The following is a 23,958-nucleotide window of genomic DNA, read 5'->3' on the forward strand; positions in this document are numbered from 1 at the left end:
TGCTTATTTGGTTGTTGACTGATTTATTAGTAAAATGTCTGTGGTTAACAGCACTTGAATAAAGTTTTATTTTAACAACCCATCATAAATTTCCCAAACGTGGTTTCCCCTTTTAGCATTTAATACTGAAAACTGAGAAGATCGTTTATAATAGTGACCCCGTAAACTCTGAGGAAGTCTTGATGTTGTTCCATTATTATAGTCCGCCAATTAAATACTATTGACCAGAGATTCCACTTTATAATCATATGACAGTTCTACTTAACAAGCAGCAACCTCCTATTACCAGCAGGTGGCACTTTTTAGCTATGAAAAACAATGGTATTCTGGTCAACATGTAAACTCAATGTTTAAGGCCTTAGTTGTTGCTAACAAAATGTGTAACAGCATGCATCCAAAAGTAGTTTAACCGCTGCTAAAAATCAACAAATCTTGTAAAAAGGTACGACTTGCCTAAACAAATTGAGAATTTCACCAAAAAGAAAACAACAGGACATCGTATCAACTTGGAAATGTGCTTGACATTTATAAAGACAATAAAATAGTGTATTCTGAGTATGGTACATACACGAAGTTGAAGGCACCTTGACTTAGCTAAACATTAACAGTTCTGCCTTGGACTCATTCAAAGACAAACAAAACAAAAAAAGCTGAACAGAGGCTTGAACCCTTGCTTTTAGAAATCTATTCTTAACTATACAATCTTTATTCATCAAGAATAAAAAGCTAATAAGACAATAGTGGTGTTGTGATGCCTAAAATATATTATTTCATACCTTTATATATGAAACTCCTAAATTTCGTCGCCTAAACTTCTTAGTTGCGAGTACACTGTGCATTGTTGATCTATCTGAAATAGCAAATGTGTGCGGTCACCTCTTATATAAATGTGATTGGTTGTTTATTTATTATACAAACACTTATTTATATACTCAATAAATTATATTCTTTTATTTCAACAAACTATTTATTGTACTACATATATTTAGATTTGAAAAGTGGCTTTTTCTGAAGATTTTGAGATTTGATTGTCATAATTTTGTAGTTGAGTACGTCAACTTGTGTATTTGTGTAACAGTCTTAAGAAAAATAACAAAAACAAGGAGTTACTTAATATTACCTGGGCACTCATTATTTTCTATACACAAAAATGTTAGGTCTTATCGACTCGTAGATGTGGTATTCATATTACTGCACATTCAGGGAAGCATATGCAACACTTACTGCTGTAAAATGTCATTTTTGGCCACTCGGATCATCAAAACAAATACTTCAAGTTAAAACGCTACTGGATTTCTGCCAGCGGAGATAGTTACGCTTTTCACTCCAGACGCGGAATCACATCATCAAGTTGCAGATGGAAGATCTTAGTGAAGGACACGGTGAGTGGATCATGGTCAGACATATTATCTCAGCTCTGCTGATAGACTGCTATCGAAAGTCACCATCAGACAGAATCACTGCAGGAACTGATGTGTCTGTTGAGTGCATGGCCCCCTGCTGCATTGTTTTCCATGCAAAATAAGGAGAAAATTATTCCAACCTTCTCTACCTCATTTACTCACATAATACACACCCTGAGATACTCATTCATCCTTAGAGGAGGAGTGTATTAGCCCATTGTGCAGTGAATCCCCCCTAAATTATCCCTCTGAGAGGAGCAGCAAGCCATGTTGGGACATAATGAGTGGTAATCTGAAGCTACTCATAGTGTTTGGTATAGTGCATCTCTGCTGCAGGATGTGAAAAAAGGATGAGATCATTTATTAAGCGTGATTGTAGCATAAGAAGTTGGGATGTAGCCCTCGTCGCCGTTGTTCCGGCGCACTCGCGTCCATCCGTCACCCTTATCCTCCTCCACTACAGACAGCACTTCCCCTTCCTGCATGGAGATGGTTCCCTCGCTGGAGCCTGTGGATAGATGAAGGTAAGTTTTAAAGGAAAAGAGGTGGGCGTGATATTCGCAAGTGCTCGTGCGAAGCTGTATAATCATACCTGGGAAATTGTAGAGTGCTGTGCATTGACCAATAGGCGCGACGAGCTCCTCTTCCTCAAAGTCGTCGTCAAATTCAGTGTAGATGGCCTGGGAGGAGTCGGTGTCATCTGAGAGAGCTCCAGGACTGAAAAGAGCACAGGGAGATTCTGATTATGTAAACGTAATTCGATCGGCATAACCAGATTCAAGCTAAACAGTTTCTAGAAACCTGAATAAGACATATGTGACCCTGGACTACAAAACCAGTCTTAAGTAGCATGGGTATATTTGTAGTAATAGCCAAAATATATATTGTATGGGTAAAAATTATAAATTTTTCTTTTTATGGCAAAAATCATTAGGATATTAAGTAAAGATCATGTTCCATGAAGATATTCTGTAAATTTCCTACCGTAAATATATTGAAACTTACATTTTGATTAGTAATATGCATTACTAAGAACAACTTCAAAGGTGAGTTTCTCAATATTTTGATTTTCAAACAGTTGTTTCTCAAACAAATATATCCCATCTTAAACCATACATCAATGGGAAGCCTATTTATTTAGCTTACAGATGATACATAAATCTCAATTTTAAAAAACTGACCCTATGACTGATTTTGTGGAAAAGGCACAATATGTAAGACTTATTTATTATTATTAAAATGTCCAAAAAACACTAGAACAGTGTTATATATTGTGCTGACTTGTGTACTTTATGCTAAATGTTTCTAAGAAGTTTAAATCCAGAGAAATAAGCAATTTTAACTTATTTGGAATTATAAAATGAATTGTAGGACTGTAGGCTCACTTTCAATGATATGGAAATAAAACATCGACTTCTAAATCTTCTAAAGTTTGTCATTTTTATTTAAAATAAGCATACAGATGCATGAAAGTCTCATGACCTACATTCTGCAGTTTACTGCACTCTTGTGTGTTGTCAAGTACACAATTGAAAATGACTTGATTCAGTTACTGTGTAGAATTACCAATAGTAAATAAATTGTTGTCTATGGGATTTACACAAGACAGAAGCAGCAAAACAACATGCAAGTCTTACTTCGCTGGAAAGATTCTGATTTGTATGTGGGAAAGTACCTTATTTTCAAAACAAGAAAAGGGATAGTTCGTCCAAAAATGAAAATTCTGTGATTAATTACTCACTCTCATGTCGTTCCAAACCTGTAAGGCCTTCATTCATCTTCAGAACACAAATTGAGATCTTTGGGATGAAACCCAAAAGCTTTCTGACCCTGCATAGACAGCAAAAACTGAAACGTTTTATGGCCCAGAAATTTAGTAAGGACATTGTTAAAATAGTCCATGTCACTTCAGTGGTTCAACCATAATGTTATGAAGCTAAGAGAGTATTTCTTGTGTGCAAACAAAACAACAATAACAACTTCATTTAACAATTTCTTCTTTTCTGAGTCAGTAGTTGATGCATGTTCAGGAGAGTATCCCGACACATTCGTGTAATGCTGCTGAAGCACAAGCAGGCGTTCTGACATAAAACGTCCACCTCTTTTAGTTCATCGTCTACGTATTCTGGTTTAAATAAGTAAGCCTGGGCAAGAAATTGCAAGTCTTTCTGTCGTAACATTACGGTTGACCCACTGATGTCACATGGACTATTTTAACAATGTCCTTTCTACCTTTTTGGGCCTTGAACGTGTCAGTTCCGTTGCTGTCTATGCAGGGTCAAGGCTCTCAGATTTCATCAAAAATATCTTAATTTGTCTTCTGAAGATGAACAAAGGTCTTACGTGTTTGGAACAACACGAGGGTGAGTAATTAAACACAGAATTTTCATTGTTGAGTGAACTAATTCCTTAATCAGAACACACAACATAATCAGAAAATCATGTTTGTTGAATTCAAACTGACCTGTTGGGGTTATGAGCACCGTTATTGTTCAGAGAGTGTGTCGAGTATCGTATGGAGTCTCCTCGGCCACCTGCTTCTGTGAGCCAGGACTACAAGAAACCAAGACACGAGTGTGATGAGAAAGTCTTTATGAAGCGTATAAAAGATTTACAGAGAGTATTAAACTGAAACCTCATATTTGTTGAGTTCTCCTCTCAGCCTTTCCATGTTTTGTGCCGTCTGAGTGATCTGAGGTGCCAAACTGGCAGGATCTCCCATCTGAGGGTTCTTTTCGTAGACATCTTTCATTTTACCCAGAGCCTCGCTGAACAGAGACATAAATATATTTATTTAAGATAGCACAAGCTATCTTGATCGTAACCGAGAAAGACAAAGAACAAACAGATATGGTTACTTGTGGCACTCAACACCACTGATTCCTCAGAGACCTGAAGAGCTTAGTAAACAAAGCCCAGACCTCGGCAACCCTGTGGATTCAGCTGTGGCCGGTTGTCATGGCAATAGTTGTCGGAGAGACGGCATGGCAGGCGACTCACCTCTGATCCATTTCCTTCTGCAGCTCCTTGCTGATGTCATCGAACTTCTGCTGCAAGCGTTTCCTGCGCTGTTCAGGAGGAAGATGGGTGAAGCCCTCTGTGTCCACAGGCTGAGGAGATGGGCAGGGAGATAGGGTCACTCACAGAGATTCACACAAACAAAAAGCCACCCCACCAACACCACAAGCTAAGCAGTGACAGACGTGAACCAGAGACCCCACAGTGAGAGTTCAGGTTTGCAGAAGGAAAAGATGTACTGTACCAATTCATCACCAGGGTAATTAGACCATCTGTTGTAACTGTTGCACTTAAACACTACATGCTGTGCTTTAACAAGATTTTGGCAACACATTTGTCATTTATGACAGCTAAGTCAAGGAGAAATGCTTAAACAAATAAACAGTTTACTCAAAGGAACTTTCTGGGTTAAATACAGAATCTGTCGCATGTTGTCAATAATCACAGTAATTTTTAATGGATCTGTGTCTAGAGGGGTTTGAGTAAGGAATGTGAAGCTATTATTTGTTGCATGAAATATTAAAGGGGACACTGGATGCAAAATTTACTGTGGTTTGGTTTGCATATAAGTGGATGCAACCACTCTACACTGATAAAAAGCCATTCTTTGGCTTCATTTTTTTCCCAATTATCAAGCCCCGCCCACGGCTGCTGACGGACTGTGCTGTATTAGCAAATTTCCACCCTCAGTCAGTTGCACACTGTCAGAGCCACTGAGGACGCAGTGGATTTGTTTTGTTTTTGCTGGTAACACACCACCGAACACACGAAAAAAACAGTTGTGGGGTGAGCAGTAGCTCATCATTTAAAGAGGCATCCACTGAAATGAGTCGCTGTAAACAGAGCTGTTTTTGACAAGGCAAAAACTATGTTGTTTTATACGACCACTGAGGAATTTTAACCAAAGTATGTTTTAGGGCTGCCCCCTGAGAGTCGACAAAAAGAGCATTGGTTGACTAAAATTTTATTAGTCACTTAGTCGCAAAAAAAACAAATTCCACAGGAAGTTGGCGAAGTCATGCAGTCTGTGACGGACAGATCATTAATGGCTGGTCTATGTGGTAATATACATCAGGCAGGACATTCAAACACATATCATTCATCGACCTCAAATATGGCTTTTCATCTGAAAGTTGTATTTATTAGCGACTTTACATGGCCGCTCAATCTAATGTAAACCTAGAAAAATATGTGTTACGGCGTGCTTACAACATGACAGATGGAAGCGGCGGTGCGGTCATTTGCTCTTAAAATACTCCTTCATTTTTCGTCATTGAGATGAAAGTAATCCATCTTTCGAATCCGTAAAGACTCGACATTAATTTGTGTGCACTCAGAATAACAACAAAACGTTGTGTCTTTGTAAAAATAATAAAAGCAAACAGGATGCACTTTCTGTCGTCTCGGTTTCTGTGAACTTGAGTGTGAAACTTTAAAACTCTGTCTGCAGACATGAAAAATACATCTATAGAGAGCGAAATGTCTACTTTTAAATGAACCAATTCAAATAGACAACAAATATTCTCAGGTTATGTAATCTGAATGAAACCTGTATTCAGGTGCATCACAACTGCGGAGATGACTAATTAGTGTCGCCAACTTTATACCTTAAGCTGAAAACAAAGCAAGCGTTAGTTTATCAATAAATTATTAAAACGTTAATGCAGTCTCTTTGCCATTTTTCCCAGACACAACTATAATTGTTGTATCTGCCAGTGCACTGTGGCAAGCTTTTTTTGTGCGTGCTTGGGCGCTTATTAGACTGTGTAGTCAATTAAAGGCTCATTATTATGATTTATATGGGTTAATAATAAACGTGCAACTAATAATCGACTAATGCTTAAAATGAACGACTACTAGTCGACCAGAAAAATCTTTAGTCAAGGGCAGCCCTAGTATGTTTCAGATATTTCCTGAAGACCCTAAAGAATCATACCAACTTGTGGAAAATGGCCATCCAATGTCCCCTTTAAGTAAAGTTTCATATTTTAGTTTCAAAAAAAAAAAAATTCTTTCAAATTAGGACTACTGTTGTAGACAAATGACGTTCTGGTGATGTATCGTTAAGTAACTGATGTGTACAGAGTTTGCTCCATGCAAACAGTGTGACATGGGTTACGCATCATTGCATAAAAAGTGAAGGTAAAGCCCTAAGTATACTTTAGTTTTGATGCAAGTGCTTGGCATATGTTTACAACGAAATCCACAGTCCTATAAAAAACACAAGCGCAATAGAAAGTTTGGGCCTAAAAACCAAAGTATACTCAAGTTTTTATTACTGCCCAGGCTCAGTGGAAATATATGCCTCTATATTTCTGCAAAACTAAAAAAACGTACCTATATGAATCACTGCAGTTTCCAGTTGAAATGAACACTGGAGGCAGTAAAACTGAGACAACATTTATTCCTTTTCACACAAAGTATGATTTACAGGTAGTGAGATTAATAAAGCCTAATTTTCAATTACTTGCAGAATATTATGTTATGACTTCAAAACAATTTTAGCATCCTGCACAAGGTGAAAACTGATACTTTTGAACATTGTCGTCACGTATAAAGCTTCAGATGCATGAGTTTCCTAATTCAGTATGTTTTGCTCAGTAGCTCACACGATACGGCATTACACTTGAGAGGCGGTACGAACCCTGTGAAACTACGGTTCGATAAAACAGCTTAAATCCATATAAGGAAGTTAAAATAGCATGGCTGCATCAACAAATGCATTTTTATATCACTTTTGCATTTGTTAACACTATCAGGTAGGTTTAGGGTTGGTTTAGTGTAAGGGATATTTCCAACACAAAAGAGCATTAACCTTTAGCGACACTGGATATTTGAGTTCTGAACAGGCACAATATGTACCTCAAGCAGCATAATAAAAACGTGCCAGAGTCACGTATTGAGCGTGTGTTTTAGCGCCACTCTATGGACATTTCACGTTAAAACTGTCACAAAACGTGCAGTAAGGTACATAATTACGGTGTTGCAGAAATGTATACAGAGGCATGTATTTTCATAAGCCTGGGTTGCTTTATCGGCATAGCACTCGACTCACGCAGCCAGATTTTTCAAATTTTTCTTTGCCAATTAGTTTGTTCACAAAGTGGCAACACCAGCCCATTGTTTCATGGTTGATGATGAACTAGATGAGACGTTGACACATGCTGGTGGTGCGAGGGGCTTAAAAGACACCTGAAATTCTAGAAATACAAATACAAAGACTGCAAATAGCGTAGACACTTTGTTCACACTGTCAAATAGAGTAAACTTAGAAAGGCAATGCAGTTGGTTGTACACATGCTAGGCGTTTGCTTCAAAACAGAAGTATACATTGGACTTTAGTGTTTTTACTGGGTTTAGATTATAAGGTTGGATATTATTTTTGGTGTTGGTACCAACACCAGCCTAATGGTAACACTGTTAAAATATAATGGCTATACTATCATATTATTAGCATTTATAATTTATAATTTATAATGCTGTAGACTTGACCATTAGACCTATTTCTGTTTTCTATTGTTTTTACAAACATGAGAGACAAATGCGGTCAATAGAGTTAAAGTTGCATTTAACCTGGAATATTCCTCTGAGTAACCCTCAATTAATTTAAACCATGTGCATAAATGTATCAATGCAACTTTATGACATTTCCAATATAGTACATCATAACAGCCTGGCTTAAGCATCAGTGCATAGATTCTTTGTGTTGCAGTGTCTCACCCTGGAATGGCTTGTCACTGTTTAAGCGCTATGATGGATTATTTTAATTAACCCAGAGGCTGCTGTGCCTTCCGTTGAGAATGGCCACCTCTACAATAGTGAATTATAGGAAATCTGTAATTTCAGTGAAGATGTAGAGGTGGCCATATTGTGAAATCCTCACAAGCAGAAAATGATCCAATAAAAACAGGGACTGAAATATACACGTGTACAGCGCGTACGGCCCACACCACTTTAAAATGATTACCGTGAGCTTCTCTGGAGTAAACTGAGGAAGAGAGAAATAAACAGACAGCGTTTTATAAGCTGGCATCACACTAGCCAATTTCGTAGTGTCTCACATGCAGGTCACTTGCAAAAGCAGTTCTGACTGCAGTTTGAAACATTAGTTTCAGAATTTAAGATTTCTGGGTGACCTGCTTCTTCATGGGAAAAAGAATCATGACACATGATTGTATTGGCCTAGCCCTTGTTAGTCTGCAGGACCCATGTGTCAGTGACCATTAAGCTCTGATTCACCAAACTGACTTGCTATTTCCTCTTCAAATGCTGACAGTCGACGCTGATTGTGTAAACATGCATTCTTCTGGGGTTTGCCCTAAACTTACATGACTAATAAAATAAGAATGCAGAAGCAGAACAGCCTATTTCTATTGAAGCTAAGTCAAGTTTTCACAGAAGCTGACGAGCGCTGGCGGCACAAGAGTATACTACAAGCCCTAGGGGAACAAACACACATCACACTCACTCAAAAGACAAAGTTACAGCATGAACTGCATCCTGATTCAGTCTGACTCCTGTTCTTATTTTAGCAAGCCTTACGTTGACTCGCTGCCAATATGGGACGTTGAAATGCGTGAGAATGAGAGGGAAACATCAGAGGTAGTTGTTTAGTTTGTCACCAAACTTCCTTTCTTAATTGTTGAACGTGACAGAATCACTGACAGAGGAGGGTGAGATTTCAGCAAATCGGTAGGCTAGTTGTGACGCCAGCCTTAAATGTTGTATTAGAGAGTGTAGCAGGAATAGGTGAAGAGCTGGTGTTGTGACTGAAGATTAGTAGTGAAAAAGCTGTGGTTTCTACTTCATTGTGACCATTCAGTTGCATGTGACCACTACTCAGACCCAGATCAGTGCTGCTGAATGCTTAAAGAGACAGCAGCGCACAGGTTTAGTCAGTTTACGTGATCCCTGACCTATCACACTCACCGTTCTCTTGAGGGTCCGGAAGGAAGAGATTCGGGGTTTGACTGTCTTATTGATTTCCTTCAAACAGTACGACAGAGGGTCCCGGCCAAACTTGGGGGAGGGGGGGTCCGTTAGCGGGCGAGGGGGTGGGGGGGGTGTTGTAAGGGCTGAGGGAAGACGAAGGGAGCTGGGACAGACACCAGGCACAAACCCAGAGGAACACAGGGACAGGACGGCAGGAGAGGGATGGTGGGAAGGATAGGGAAGGGTAAAAAAAACAAACAAAAAACACAAATGACAAGGGAAAAGAAAGAGACACCATCAAACACCTCAAAGCAACATCAAAACAGCAACGAGGACAACACTGGACCAACCTCAGCAAGAGCCAAGAGAAGCAAGACAGAGAATACCCAAACCCAGAACAGCCCCAAAACCACAAGCCCCAACAACCAGCAATGCAAACAGCCAGATGAAGAAGCAAACAATGGCTCCATCAGAAAGTAATGAATTGGCCTTGTTCAATGGATCATGTGGCCTTCAAGTGATGTCGGAATGATCGTACAGACGAGATGAACGTACATGAATGGCACCACAAAAACTTTTCAAGTTAAGGTCATGTCAATTACACTACCATGGCGAAGCTAATTTTTAATGGTCATGAATAATACCAATTAAGCCATAAGTTACATGCCTATTGCCTTCATTTGTGTTGTGCTAGCGCCAAAAAGGTTCTTTTACCCCTTTTCTACCTATTGCCGGTTCTGAAGGTGAGCCTTCTAAGATTATCTTTACACTAGTGGTTTTCGTTTTAAAACACATCACTTTTGCTACGGTTACGCCTATCGTTTACACTACTCTGGCTTTTTTAACCCTCAAAAACAGAGACGTTAGATATTTGAGTTCATTCAACTTAAAATTTTAATGCAGCTGGGTAAGTTTAACAAACAAAATTGTTTGTTTAGTCAACTCAAATATCTAAGTTTTCACCTAGCACAACTTAACATTTCAAGTTGACTAAACCTATTTGAGTTGATTGAACTTAAAATTTTAAGTCTGCAGGGAAACAAATTATTTTAAGTTGACTCAACAAATTGTGTTTTCTACAGTGTAGACACGTCTGCCATCTAAATAATAGGGCATCTACCTATTGATAGCTATGGTTGTACCTGCATGAATGGTCATGTGACATGGGTTTTCAGTTGTGTAGTGCAGAGGTTCTCAACTCCAGTCCTCGGGGCCCACTGTTCTGCACATTTTGTATGTTTCTGAATCTGACAGTTCAATTCATGGATCTTTCTTCTAATGAGCTGATGATCTGAATCAGGTGTTTTAAATGAGGGAGACATACAAAATGTGCAGAGCAGTGGGCCTCGAGGACTGGAGCTGAGAACCACTGGTGTATAGTGTATAGTGTATACGGAGATGGTTTCTGAAACACAGTGAAAACACCAGTGTAGATAAGCACTGGTGTAACCGGTTTGCCTTTCCACGGGCTAGAGAGCCACCACAAAGCCAGGTTTATGTGGCTTCCGCGGCAGTACCAAACACAAACACCCCAGGTTTGTTCGAGATGCATCTGCGCCGCGCAGACGACCCATGACACCAAAGCACTATGAGAGCAACTGGAGAGCAGATGAATCTTTAAAGTCCTCATGAAATCAAAATTGAAGTTTGTTGGCTTTTATGTTAGCCTTAAGGTTATCTGTAAGCTAGTGTGCTCCAAAACAATCCACATTTAGAAGATATAAGCATTCAAAACCAACAATGGATCAACAATTTTGATGACATCACCCTACACTTCAGCTTCTCATCAAACTTTGTCCAATCAAATACTCTGTAGAATCTGAAGCGTCCCACCCCCTACACTACAAATAGCCATATATTGCCCTATCTAGGATAATATTGGCTCTTGTTCACATAATTAGCATTTTCTGTACAGTGAATGGCACATACTATTTAGGGGACTGGGAATGATTCAGACAGTGGAAATATGGATTCCGCTGGGGCGAATGAAGTCTGGTTTTGCGTTGTGTCACATGAACCACCGCAGCGCTCACAGCCTGCTTTGGTCAAGAAAGACAACAGCGTGGAGCATATGCACGAGTCGGAGAGATTAGAATTCTGCACAGAATGCTATTTTATATATGGACAATGCAATGCGGATGAGATTGTGGCTGTCATACATTGTCAAATGCGGCTTTACCCAGCTCAATGGCTCTGGCCCAAGCTGTGACATAAATGAAAAACTGTTGGCTATTTAAAAAAGGGGGCAGCACTGCTGGATATGTCCTCCCCGTCATCCTGTTTCAGTTGAAATTACATCAACACAGAATAACACTGCATGTTTTAAAAGTACTTCAGTGGACGTTTAAGCTTTTGAATTGCTCTCGTGGTACTTTGACACCACACGCCGACTGGTCCGCACAGCACCAATGCCTTCCAAACAAGCCTAATATCAACAATGCCGGATGTTGCGTTGCTACTGATGTTCATGGCTTTGCGAACTTACAAATCGGCATCCAAACACATCCAGTCCAATGTGTTTGTGTTTGGCTCCTATTTCAAAAATACCGGTCAAAACATTCTCGTTGGTCACAGTAACCCGCCCCCAGCCCCTGACACAAGCAGTTCTTACTTATAAACCAGCAATGTTTTAGTGCTACTTATGAACCACTTTTCCTGGTTCGGAGCTGGTGCTTTAGGTGTCGAAAGACAAAGAACCAATTTGAAGCTAGTTTCTAGCTCTGAACTCTGAAGTCAAACTGTCTTGGTGGAAAAGGGGTATTCCTCAGAATGTCAAATTACACCAAACTATCCATTTAATTCCAACCAGAATCACTTGAATGCACAATACATTGAATTCACGATAGCCAAATTTATACGTAGGAAGTTCCCAAGAGAATTTGTCTAAAACAGAGTTGCTATTACGTTTATGTCCCACCCAATTTTGGATCTAAAAAAGTGGAGCCACTTTTTGCCCAAACAACATTTAGAGGCTTCTGGCCAGAACATGAAAGGAGTCCTAATATTTCAGTAAATTTGCTATGCATACTAGCTCTGTTCCAGAACCAAGTGAGCTGTCTACAGAGGTAACCTCACAGTTGATTTCAAAAGAAGGAAGAACATTAGCTTATAAGTTACTAGTTATTCTAAAAAAAGTATTTGAAGAAAGTAATGCTCACAGATTGATTGATTGATTGATTGATTGGCTTGTTGCTAAGCTAACAACTTCCTATCCTAGCACAACAAAATAAAACACACAAATACTGGATGAAATCATGCATTAATAAGATGGCGTTATCTATTCTTAAAAATATATGTGACCCTGGAACACAAAACCAGCCATAAGGGTCAATGTTTTAAAACTTTTTTTTTATTTTTTGAATCATCTGAAAGCTGATTAAATAAGTTTTCCATTAATGTATGTTTGGTAGGATAGGACAATATTTGGCCAAGATACAACTGAAAATCTGAAATCTCAGGGTGCCGAAAAAAATCAAAACACTGAGAAAATCACCTTTAAAGTTGTCCAAATAAAGTTCTTAGCAATGCATATTACTAATTAAAAATTAAGTTTTGATATATTTACAGTAGGAAATCAACAAAATATCTTCATGGAACATGATCTTTAATTAATAACATAACGATTTTTGGCATAAAAGAAAAATCAATAATTTTGACCTATGCAATGTATTTTTAGATATTGCTTCAAAGATACATGTGCTACTTAAGACTGGTTTTGTGGTGCAGGGTCATGACCAAAATGAGATACCTTACATTGCAGTATAATCTTGCTCACTACTGTTTGGAATAACTTTTACACTGGGAGTGCCTATGACACCAAAAAAATCTAGCTGGGCAGCTTACTAAGTGAAACAGAGCAAGTAAGTTTCACCCTGATACGAAACTTTAAAAACTTTAAAATCTAAAATGACATCAAAAAAATCCACCACAAACTCTATGGGTAAACGAATGAAAGCTTGGCTCTAAAAATAAGTATTTCCCCTCAAATTGGTTTTAGCTTCTCAACATTCTGACTGTCTCAGCCGGAAAGGAAACATGCACAGTGAGCAAAAAGCAAAGCAACAAGGAATGAAGGAAGAGGTTTGATGTTAACTACTAAGGGTAGAGGAAGAAGGGAGCAGATTTGCAGCACAACTTTGGTAAAACACAAAAAAAACTCCATATATACTAAGTCGCAAGAAATAAAATGGATTTGCACAATAATTAGGACAGAAATTGGACAGTTAAGCCGGCAAGCTCAGAAAGGCTGGCAGAGGAAGCACTGAAGGTCACTTGAAATAGGCCTAATGTGTTGAAGAAGCAGGAAACTAAATTATTGGAGGAGCAGGAAATGATGTTATTATTATGAAGGTGAAGTGTTCGTAGCAAACACTTCAGACCTATCTAGGCCTCTTGGACAAAGAGAGATCCATTGAATCTTACGCAGTGCTCTGAATCATCACATGACTGAAGAGAATGTTTTAGTAATGCTTCGTCTCCAATTCTCATTTTAAGAGGATTTTTTTCTCCTTAACAACTTAACCAGATGCAACCGAGCATCTATCCTGATGGCACACAGTGCACAAAGGTGTCATTGTGATGGGACTGAAGGATATATTATACAGCATATAATAGCAGTAGTGTATGTGTGTTAAGGCCCATGGCACAGGGAGAAGAGTCCCAAAGAAAAGCACAGACGCAGCAGAATGAGCACTGGGTCACACGCTGAGCTAAACAACAGAGCTGGGGGCTTTTCCATCCCCACTCACAGCCAGAAAGCCATGCAAAGGGTGCATACTGGAAAACCGTGAGGATCTTTGTTGGGTTCATCAGAGAGATTGAGAGTAAGGGGTGAGGAAGGGTGAAGGTAGATTGAACCATCATGCATCTTTCAACTGTGGCAGGGAGACAAAGGGTGCAAGAAACCACAGCTTTGGATCTAGTACCTTTTTTAGTCAGACCTCTAAAAGACTTACAATGCCTTGCCCTCAAATCTTCTCAAGCCAGTCTGTTACTTCAAACTGTGACTTGCTTCTATCATCTTACAGTGCAGAAGTGTCCAATCCTGCTTCTGAAAGGCCACCTTCCTGTAGACCAAGAAGGCCCTCGAGGTCCACTTTCCTGCAGAATTTAGCTCCAACACTAATCAAACACACCCGAACAAGCTAATCAAGTTCTTCAGGATTACTAAAAAATTACTGGTAAGTTTGATAATGATTGGAGGTAAACTCTGCTTAATTGAATTGAACCAGTTGTTCAAGGTTACAAGTGTTCTGGAGCTTGGGATGGTGGTCCTAAAGGAGCAGGATTGGACACCACTTCAAGGATAGGTACTGTAGAACCCTGTTGGAAAATCCAGCAAAAACCAGATTCTAGATGGTAAAATCATGGCTCATTTAGATCAGGAGCGTCCAATCTTGCACCTGGCGGGCAACCTTCCAGCAGAGTTTAGCTAGTCAACCTAACCAGCTAATCAAGCTCTTCAGTAACACAAGTAACTACCAGGATAGAGCCTTCCAGAAGCAGAATTGGACAAATCTGATTTAGATAGTTGATTAGGTAGATCAGGGATGGGCAACTTCAGTCCTGGAGGGCCACTGTCCTGCAGAGTTTAGCTACAGACCTAATCAAACACACCTGAACAAGGTTTTCAAGATCACTAGAAAGCTACAGGCAGGTGTGTTTGATTAGGGTTGGAGCTAAACTCTGCAGGACAGCAGCCTTGCAGGACCGAAGTCGCCCATCCCTGAGGTAGACTTTCAAGTGTTGGGACTGAAGTCTACCTGGTTAAAGCTGGTAGATCAGCATGGACAAGCTGATGGGATCTGGATGAGTTGAGTAACTCAAGCTTTGGCCACCTTTGGCTGGGCTTTTCCATCAGGGTAAATGAGAACTTTTCATCTCCACACAAAACAAAACAAATCAAATTTCATCAGAAGGAGCTCTGCCTTCAGAGAGTAGTGAAGCCTACCTTGCTTTTCTTATTGAACAACCGGAACGTTTTATTCTTGTTCTTCCCCAGCAGCTCTAGAGGACCTTTAGGAGTGCCAAGGCTGCTGTCCGAGGAGGCCCGGTTGATGCCTTGACTGTAATCCTCAAACTCCAGATCTCCTGGTCTCTCAAAGCCAGACTTGTGCTGCTCTATAAGAACCATAGAGTCCTAAATAACACAAAGAAGTGTTAGCTACTCCATGTGTCGGATGGTTTTATGCAAGGGTGTCCCAGCCTTCTCCCGGAGCGCCAATATCCTGCTGAGATTAGCTCCAACCTGCCTGATTACATTTGCCTAGACGTTGATTAGCTGGTTCATGTTTGTTTAATAAGGATTGGAGCTGAGCTCTGCAGGATAGTGGCCCTCCCAAAACAGGACTGGACACCCGTGGTTAACTAAGAGCAGGAAACTAAAGTGCTTTTCCTAAAAACACAACTGAGAACTCACATTCCTCTCGTTGACATTCGTGCCTGCTCTGGTTATGCCCTCCAGACACTTCCCGATGATGGGCATGACGTGACGTTCCGTGTCTGCAAACAGGATGTAACCCTGCGCCAACTTCTTGATACGCCGTTCATCCATGTCCTGCAGCCTCTGCAGTGAACAAACATATAGATATCAGTATGCCCTCTGCAAGTCTGCTATGGATCATTCCTACAGTAAGCGGAGAGGAACAGATGTGTCTCAACATGTTAAAAGTGAAGAATCTGCTTCTTACATTGAAAATAAGGGGCATGTCCGTGAAGTAGAACTGATTCTGTTCTTTGTTGTACTTCTGAAGTTGTGAAGCGTAGTCGTTTTTACACTCCTCTGCTATGTGCGTTCGCATATGAGCCTGCTGTTTGGCCTACATTTACACACAGAAGTAAAGATAAAGTGAAATTAGACACCTGTATATAAAGAGGAACAAGGAAACAACAATAATGCATTTGGATATGATGGAAATTAGATGGGAGGATGGAGGATGTGAATGCAAGGGTGTGGGGGAACATAAATACCTTTTCCACATCGGCTTTGGTGGCATTGAGGTCCTGATCTGTTTTCTCTGCATATTGAGCAGCCTTCTCTGCCTCTCTCCACTCTCTCTCAAATCGCTTTTTGCTCTACCATGAAAATAACATCCACCACATGAATCAAAGCGTTTACACACAATGCTCTTATTTGCAACCATTACAGGGGTATTTTCCAAACCTATATCACTTTCTTCCTTCCACAGACACACAGTTGAGGTCAAAAGTTTACATACACCTTGCAAAATCTGCAAATTTTACTAAAATAATAGGGATCATACAGAAATGCAAGTTTTTTTTTTTAATTTAATACTGACTTAAGATATTTAAGATATTTAACATAAAAGACATTTACATATAGTCCACAAGAGAAAATAACAGTTGAATTTATAAAAGTGACCCCGTTCAGAAGTTTACACACACTTGATTCCTAATACTGTGTTGTTACCTGAATGATCCACAGGTTTTTTTTTTAGAGATAGTTTGTCCTGAACAGTTACAGGGGTTGGACAGTTGAAACACCTTTAGTATGCCGTTTGGCCTCCTTTTGCAGCCAATACAGCATTATTTCATCTTGGGAATTACAAGTCCTGCACAGTAGCCAGAAGGATTTTGAGCCATTCCTTTCGCAGAACAGTGGCCAGGTCACTATGTGATGTTGGTGTATGAAAACATTTCCTGACTCGCTCCTCCAAAACACCCCAAAGTGGCTCAATAATATTCAGATCTGGTGACTGTGCAGGCCATGGGAGATGTTTAACTTTACTTTCATGTTCATCAAATCACTCTTGTCACCAGTCTTGCTGTGTGTATTGGTGCATTATCATCCTAATACACGGCACCACCTTCAGGGTACAATGTTTGAGCTATTGGGTGCACATAGTCAACCTTCACACACTGCTCTTATTGGTGGAATGTGCGATCAGTAAAGACTGGCCACCAGGCTGCATAAATATAGCCATGAAACCTCCAACACTATATTGGCCAGTGTTTCAGTTTCATTGTCCAACCCCTGTATACTGCCCACTGTTCTTCAGAGAAATCCTTTAGGTGCCACAAATTATTTGGTTTTTCAGCATTTTTGTGTTTTTGAACCCTTTTCAACGTTGACTTTGTGATTTTGAAATCCATCTTTTCACACTGAGGACAACTGAGGGACTCAAGGTTAAACTCAAGGTTTAAATGCTCACTGATGCTTCAGAAGAAAAAAAAACAATGCCTTAAAGGAAAAGTCCACTTCCAGAACAACAGTTTATAGATAATGTACTCACCCCCTTGTCATCCATGATGTTCATGTCTTTCTTTCTTCTGAGTTCCCAAAATAACCGACCGTTTCGCTAGATAAGACACTTCTTCCTCGGCTGGGATCATTTACAACCGCATTTGGCATTTTGGAAGTTCAAATTCAGGGCACCATATCAGTCCATTATATGGAGAAAAATCCTAAAAGGTTTTCCTCAAAAAACACATTTTTTTACGACTGAAGAAAGAAAGACATGAACATCTTGGATGACAAAGGGGGTGAGTACATTATCTTTATATTGTTGTTCTTGAAGTGGACTTCTCCTTTAAGAGGGTGTAAACTTTTGAACAGAATGAAGACGTGTACATGTTTCTTATTTTGCCTAAATGTCATTTTTTCCCCATTTAGTACTGCCCTTCAGAAGTTACAGAAGACAAAAGTTAAATTTACCCTGAAATTTACCCCAAATTGAAAAAGATTTTTTACCCCCTGGCTAATGCATTGTTTCCTTCTGAAGAATCAGTGAGTTTTTGAATGTTCTGTAATAATTGTATGTGAGTCCCTCAGTTGTCCTCAGTGTGAAAAGATGGATCTCAAAATCAAAAAAAAGCTGTAGATCATTCAGTAACAACACAGTATTAAGAATCAAGTGTATGTAAACTTTTGAAAATGGGTCATTTTTATCAATTCAGCTACTATTTTCTCTTATGGACTATATGTAAACATCTTTTATGTGAAATATCTTATTCAGGTCAGTACTAAATGAAAAAAAATAACATGCATTTTGTATGATCCCTTCTATTTTGGTAAAATAATTAACATTTTGCAGAATCTGCAAGGTGTGTGTAAACTTTTGACATCAATTGTATCACTACTGGCTATGACAGACAAATCATTGTATTTGAATGTGTGTGTTTATGCTCCCAACCCTCACCTGACCAAACACAATGGCCACAGAAACGATCAGTAAACAATCACTTTCAATCCCCCGATGCAACCCCACACTGAGCAGAAACAATACAGACAAAAGAGCACTCTCCACACAGTCAGCGCTTACACCACAAAGAGACGTAGCGCAAGCCCTAACAGGGATGTAAACTCATCAAGCGCAGTCTGATCTGGCTGTTCAATGACACGCTCAAAGACACAGAGGGACACAACACCACAACAGAGTCTCCATCACAACCTGTCACAGAGAGAAACTTACGTTGTCAAGCTGCTTGTAGGTGCCCTCCAGAGACTGTTGTGATTTCTTGGCTTCTGACAGATGCTGCACGTTATAGAGAAAGAGAGAGAGAGTGGAACCATGGTCAGTGTGCTTTGGGCTTTCTGACATAAAATAAACACACAACACACAATTATTTGAAGAAAAAAGGAGGGCTGCTTGCCGCAACATGAAGTCTATGATTCCCTTTTCTAAATGTATTTTTATAAAAGCATTTTATACTGCGGATCCATGCACAGGTTTCTTCTCAACTCAATATGCCAAAATCATTTTGTTTGCTTACATCCAATGTGAGTTTTAGTATATTGCCATGTGCTTGCTTGGTCATACACAAGTAGTTGCTAGGGTGTTTGTTTACCGGCCCACCTAAAAAGTCTCTGATAACCTTAGCTAACATCTGCTAGGCGAGAATATGAAACAGCACACCTCTCTCTCAAACAAAGCATATTTACCTCATACCTCATCTAATGCATTAGTCATGTCTGCAGTAGAAACAGCATAATATTTAAGGTTAGTCATTTGTTCAAATCCCTAACTCTAAGCATGAGCAATGGTAATAGCGATGTTTGCCTTAGGAAGCGCTAACAATAAAACAGTGTCCCATAAATTCCAAGCGACAAACAAGAGGAGACAGTTGAGGTTATATGGCGAGCATCTACTGTTCTTTATGAAGATCACCAAAGCATTCCTCTGACAGTGTGGCGCAAATCAAAATAAGACTTCCACCCCAATGTTTCTTCTCAAACAAGCAGTATGACATGTTCTCCGCTGCCTCTCCTTCATACCCACAATCCCCCTCTCTGCGTCCTTCCTGGCCCTCTGTCCCACAGCTTGCTTTATTTTAAGCCTGGCCCAGTTTCTCCGTCTGCCTCTCTCATTTTCTCACCATCTTTCGCTCCTGTTTGAGTTCCTGCAGGTACTTTGTGAGCTCGATGCAGATATTGATCATCATGTTCTCAGCGATCAGCTCCCTCTGGCCCGCATAGTCGTTCATCTCATTCAGGATGTCCATAAAGGCTTGGTGATTGGAGAACCTAATGAAAAGTAATATAAATGAGATATAATGCAATAGATGTGCACAGGTAGTAAACGTGACCTTGTAAGTCAGTTGTGATTACTGCAATTTTAAAAATTATGTTAATTTGGAGCAATTAACTTATGAATCATTCATTGCAGAGCAATTTGTGAACCGGTTGGACCAAAACACTCAAAAACCAAAGTTCACTATGAGTTGCAAGCAAGTTTTACTCTATGTATTTCCATGTTTTGAAGGTTTTAACAACTTTTCCAGGCCTAAAAACATTTTTATTGATGTTCTGGAGCAGATAGATTTATCTTTATTAACAAACCGCATATTTGAAGACTAAAGTACATTCTCACTGAAAAAAAAAGTCTTAAAACTACACTCTGTGACACAAAAACATATATTTCTTAAATGATGGTGAATTTAGGTGTCCGCAATGACACTCCCTGTAAGAAATACCACAAAGAGAGTGATACAAACAGTGAAAAGGTTGAAGTTCTGTTATCACTAGAATATCACACTCTTATCAGCCAGTCAAATTTGAGGACCTGTTGTAAGGACTGTTGTATGAACTGTTGAAAAAATATTTTTTCTATCTGGTTTTCAAATCTGACTGGCTGAGAGGAGTGTGATATTCTAATGATATCATAACAACGACCGTTTCACTGTTTGTATCACTCCACTAATTTGCATGTTAAAAAAAAAAAAATTTAAATACACTACCAGTCAAAAGTTTTTGAACAGTAAGACTTTCATTGTTTTTTAAAGAAGTCTCTTCTGTTCACCAAGCCAATTTATTTAATCCAAAATACATCAAAAGCAGCAATATTGTGGAATATTTTTAATATTTAAAATAACTGCTTTCCATTTAAATAAATCTTAAAATCTTTAGAAAGATCCAAAGATCAGCATTTATCTAAAAATAACAAAAAACATTATACACTATACCATTCAAAAGCTTGGAATGAGTAGAATTTCTCAAAAAAACATAGAAATTAATACTTTTATTTAGCAAGAATGCTTTAAAGTAATCAAAGGTGACGAAAAAGACATTTTAATGTTACAAAAGATTTCCATTTTAGATAAATGCTGTTCTTCTGAACTTTCTATTTATCAAAGAAACCTGAAAAAAATTCTAGTCATAATACAAACAAAATAATAATAAATGTTTTTTGAGCAGAAAATCGTTATATTAAAATGATTTCTAAAGGATCATGTGACTGGACGATGCTACAAATTTAGCTTTGAAGTCACAGGAATAAATTACAGGTTAAAATATATTCAGACAGAAAGCAGTTTTTTTAAACAGCAAAAATATTTCAGAATTTTACTGTTTTTCCTGTATTTTGAATCAAATAAAAGCAGGGTTGGTGAGCAGAAGAGACTTTAAAAAAAAAAAACATTAAAAATCTTACTGTTCAAAAACTTTTGACTGGTAGTGTATGTAAAACTTTAAGATACAAAATCTATATAAAGTATGATTTTTATCACAAGAAAACAACAACCGAAAATATTTTAGCCCTCTGTCACAATCCAGCAAAACCCTGATGAATAAAACATTTCAGTTTCACTTTGAATGATGCCACATTACACTGGTTCGATGTGTTGCGAACGTAGTTTCATCACATGTGGCTGATTTAAATAGTGTCTGATTTCCATGAGTGACTTCATTAGTTTTGTTTTCCAGAGGGAGCACACGTAAAGTCATTCACAGGTGTATGCGTTTGTTTGTTGATTTCATATGCTTTTGTTTGGAGTTGGCAACAGCCCCATAGGTACTGCTGCTCAGTCACCGTAGCAACATCAGACATAGCTCAGCGTACCACAGTGAACTGATTATAGTAGCTGGGGATTTGTCAGCTTTCTTCTCTTATATCACATTGTTCAGGTTGGATAGTTCACTTGTCATCAATTGTGAGGAAAAATAAGTCAATCATACAGCTTTGGAAAATTACCTGCATTCCTGTTCTTCTTTGCTGCCTCGTTTAGGGCTGTATTTCTTAGTTAAATTCCTAGGAAACAAAAAAAAGACAGTGCCTGATGATAAACTACACCATAATAATGTCATTTGCAAGTGCTCAGGTTTTAAATAGCAAAAGGTTGCGTAACATGCCACGCTGGAGACCAAAAACTGCAGAAGTCCTGCTAGAGCAGGTGGCTGTGAATTATTTGCATGGGACATTGTGCGCAGAGAATTTGTTCTTTTCCAAAGCACAGACATCAGGGTATTTTGGGTAGGGCACAGGGAAATTTTCTTTACTAATTTTTCTTCCCATAACACTAATCAGACAAAAAGGGAGTTTCCAGTGACAAAAAAAAATTTTCACTCAACACTAAAAGTGAAAACACCATATAGCGTGGCTTGATCATAATCAGAGTCATGTTTATATTTAATTCACAGTCATCCTGAAACAAAATTTTGGTCTAATGAAAACTCACTGTGGGCAAGCACAACAATGCAGAAATATTGCAGTATTGAGTATAAGGGTCAATGACAAGACACATTTTATTTTATTTACTTTTTTTTTTTTTTTTTTTGTCTTATACACCCTGCTGTTCAAAAGTTGAAGATCAGTAAGACTTGTTTTTTTAAAAAAAAGTTTCTTATGCTCATCCAGGCTACATTTTTTTTTTTGACAAAAAACAGTAATATTGCGAAATGTTATTACAATATAAAATTATGGTTTCTATTTGAATATATTCTAAAATATAATTTATTTCTGCAAATTTTCAGCATCATTACTCCAGTCTTCAGTGTCACATGATCCTTCAGAAACCATTTGCTGATTTTTACTTTCATTATCAGTGTTGGAAAACTGTTTTTTTTTTTGAATCTGTGATTGTTTTATGAATAAAAAATTAAAAAGAACAGCATTTATCCAAAATAGAAATCCATTTCCAATAACATAAGTCTTTGCTATCACTTTTTTATCAATTTAACACATCCTTCGGTGAATAAAAGTATTTATTTTTTCAAAAAAGAAAGAATAAAAATTTACTGACCACAAACTTTTAAATCATAGTTCATAATGTAACAAAAATTATTTAAAATAAACGCTGTTCTTTTTCATTTTTTATTTATTAGAGATCACAGGTTCCAATAGAATATTAAGCAGCACAACTGTTTTTAACACTAATAATAAATCAGCATATTAGAATGATTTCTGAAGGATCATGTGACACTGAAGACTGAAGTAATGATGCTGAAAATTCAGCTTTGCATCACAGGAATAAATTACATTTTAAAATATATTCACAAAGAAAAGAGTTATGTTACATTGAAATCACATTTCCAAATATAAATGTTTTTTTCTGAATTTTTGATCAAATAAATGGAGCCTTGCCGAGCATAAGAAGCTTCTTTAAAAAAAATTTAAATCTCTCTCTCTCTCTCTCTCTATATATGTATATATATATATATATATATATATATATATATATTGTGTGTGTATGTGTGTGTGTGCGAGGTGAGGTTATGTGGTTATGTGGTGTGATTTGCAAAAAAAAAAAAAAAATAATAATAATAATATATATTTTTTATTGAAGGTGTAAGAAAATATATTAATTAATAACATATATAATTACTAATTGTTATACTGTACACATCATGGCATTTTTAGAGTCATTAAAGGGATAGCTCACCCAAAAAGGAAATCACTGAGCCAGATGTCATCAATTACTCATCCTCATGTCATGACAAACCTGTATTACCAAGTTTTGTGTTCCACAGAAGAAAGATGATATTTTGAAGAATGTAGATAACCAAAAAGTTTTGGTTCCTATTGACTTCCATTGTATTTTTTGCCCATACAGCGGAAGTTAGTGGGAACCAAAACTGCCTGATTACCAACATTCTTTAAAATATCCAGTTATTTTTAGCTATACAAAACAGCTTGTTTTGCTGTTTGATATATTATTTTACCATATTATTTTAAAGTATTATCTTAATTATAAACACACTGGTTTGTAGCTCAAACAGTTTTACCGTTTACTACACGTTGTTATTAGGGGTTCAAGCACGTATTGTAATTGTTAGAATGGCCAAGGATCAAAGATCTCCACATAAAACTTACCATGCAGACCAAACCATAAGTCGTAGAGACTTAAAATTTGGAGGGATGGTAGTACTCAC

General features: G+C 38.2%; 1 protein-coding gene across 1 annotated transcript in view; it reads right to left on the minus strand.

Moving 5' to 3' along the window:
- Positions 1-501: 501 nt before the first annotated feature.
- trip10a (thyroid hormone receptor interactor 10a) overlaps positions 502-23,958 on the minus strand; it is a 35,844-nt gene continuing 12,387 nt past the window's right edge. The window contains exons 3-14 of the mRNA XM_051106877.1: positions 21,782-21,838; positions 19,689-19,836; positions 18,785-18,847; positions 16,323-16,427; positions 16,043-16,171; positions 15,772-15,918; positions 15,304-15,492; positions 4,404-4,513; positions 4,039-4,171; positions 3,868-3,956; positions 1,996-2,120; positions 502-1,911 (exon numbers count right to left, since the gene is read on the minus strand). Of these exons, the coding sequence (XP_050962834.1) occupies positions 1,760-1,911; positions 1,996-2,120; positions 3,868-3,956; positions 4,039-4,171; positions 4,404-4,513; positions 15,304-15,492; positions 15,772-15,918; positions 16,043-16,171; positions 16,323-16,427; positions 18,785-18,847; positions 19,689-19,836; positions 21,782-21,838 (1,447 nt within the window). The 3' untranslated portion in view covers positions 502-1,759. The remainder of the gene's footprint in view (positions 1,912-1,995; positions 2,121-3,867; positions 3,957-4,038; positions 4,172-4,403; positions 4,514-15,303; positions 15,493-15,771; positions 15,919-16,042; positions 16,172-16,322; positions 16,428-18,784; positions 18,848-19,688; positions 19,837-21,781; positions 21,839-23,958) is intronic.

The sequence above is a fragment of the Labeo rohita genome, chromosome 3 (assembly GCF_022985175.1).
Source record: "Labeo rohita strain BAU-BD-2019 chromosome 3, IGBB_LRoh.1.0, whole genome shotgun sequence".
Lineage (NCBI taxonomy): Eukaryota > Metazoa > Chordata > Actinopteri > Cypriniformes > Cyprinidae > Labeo > Labeo rohita.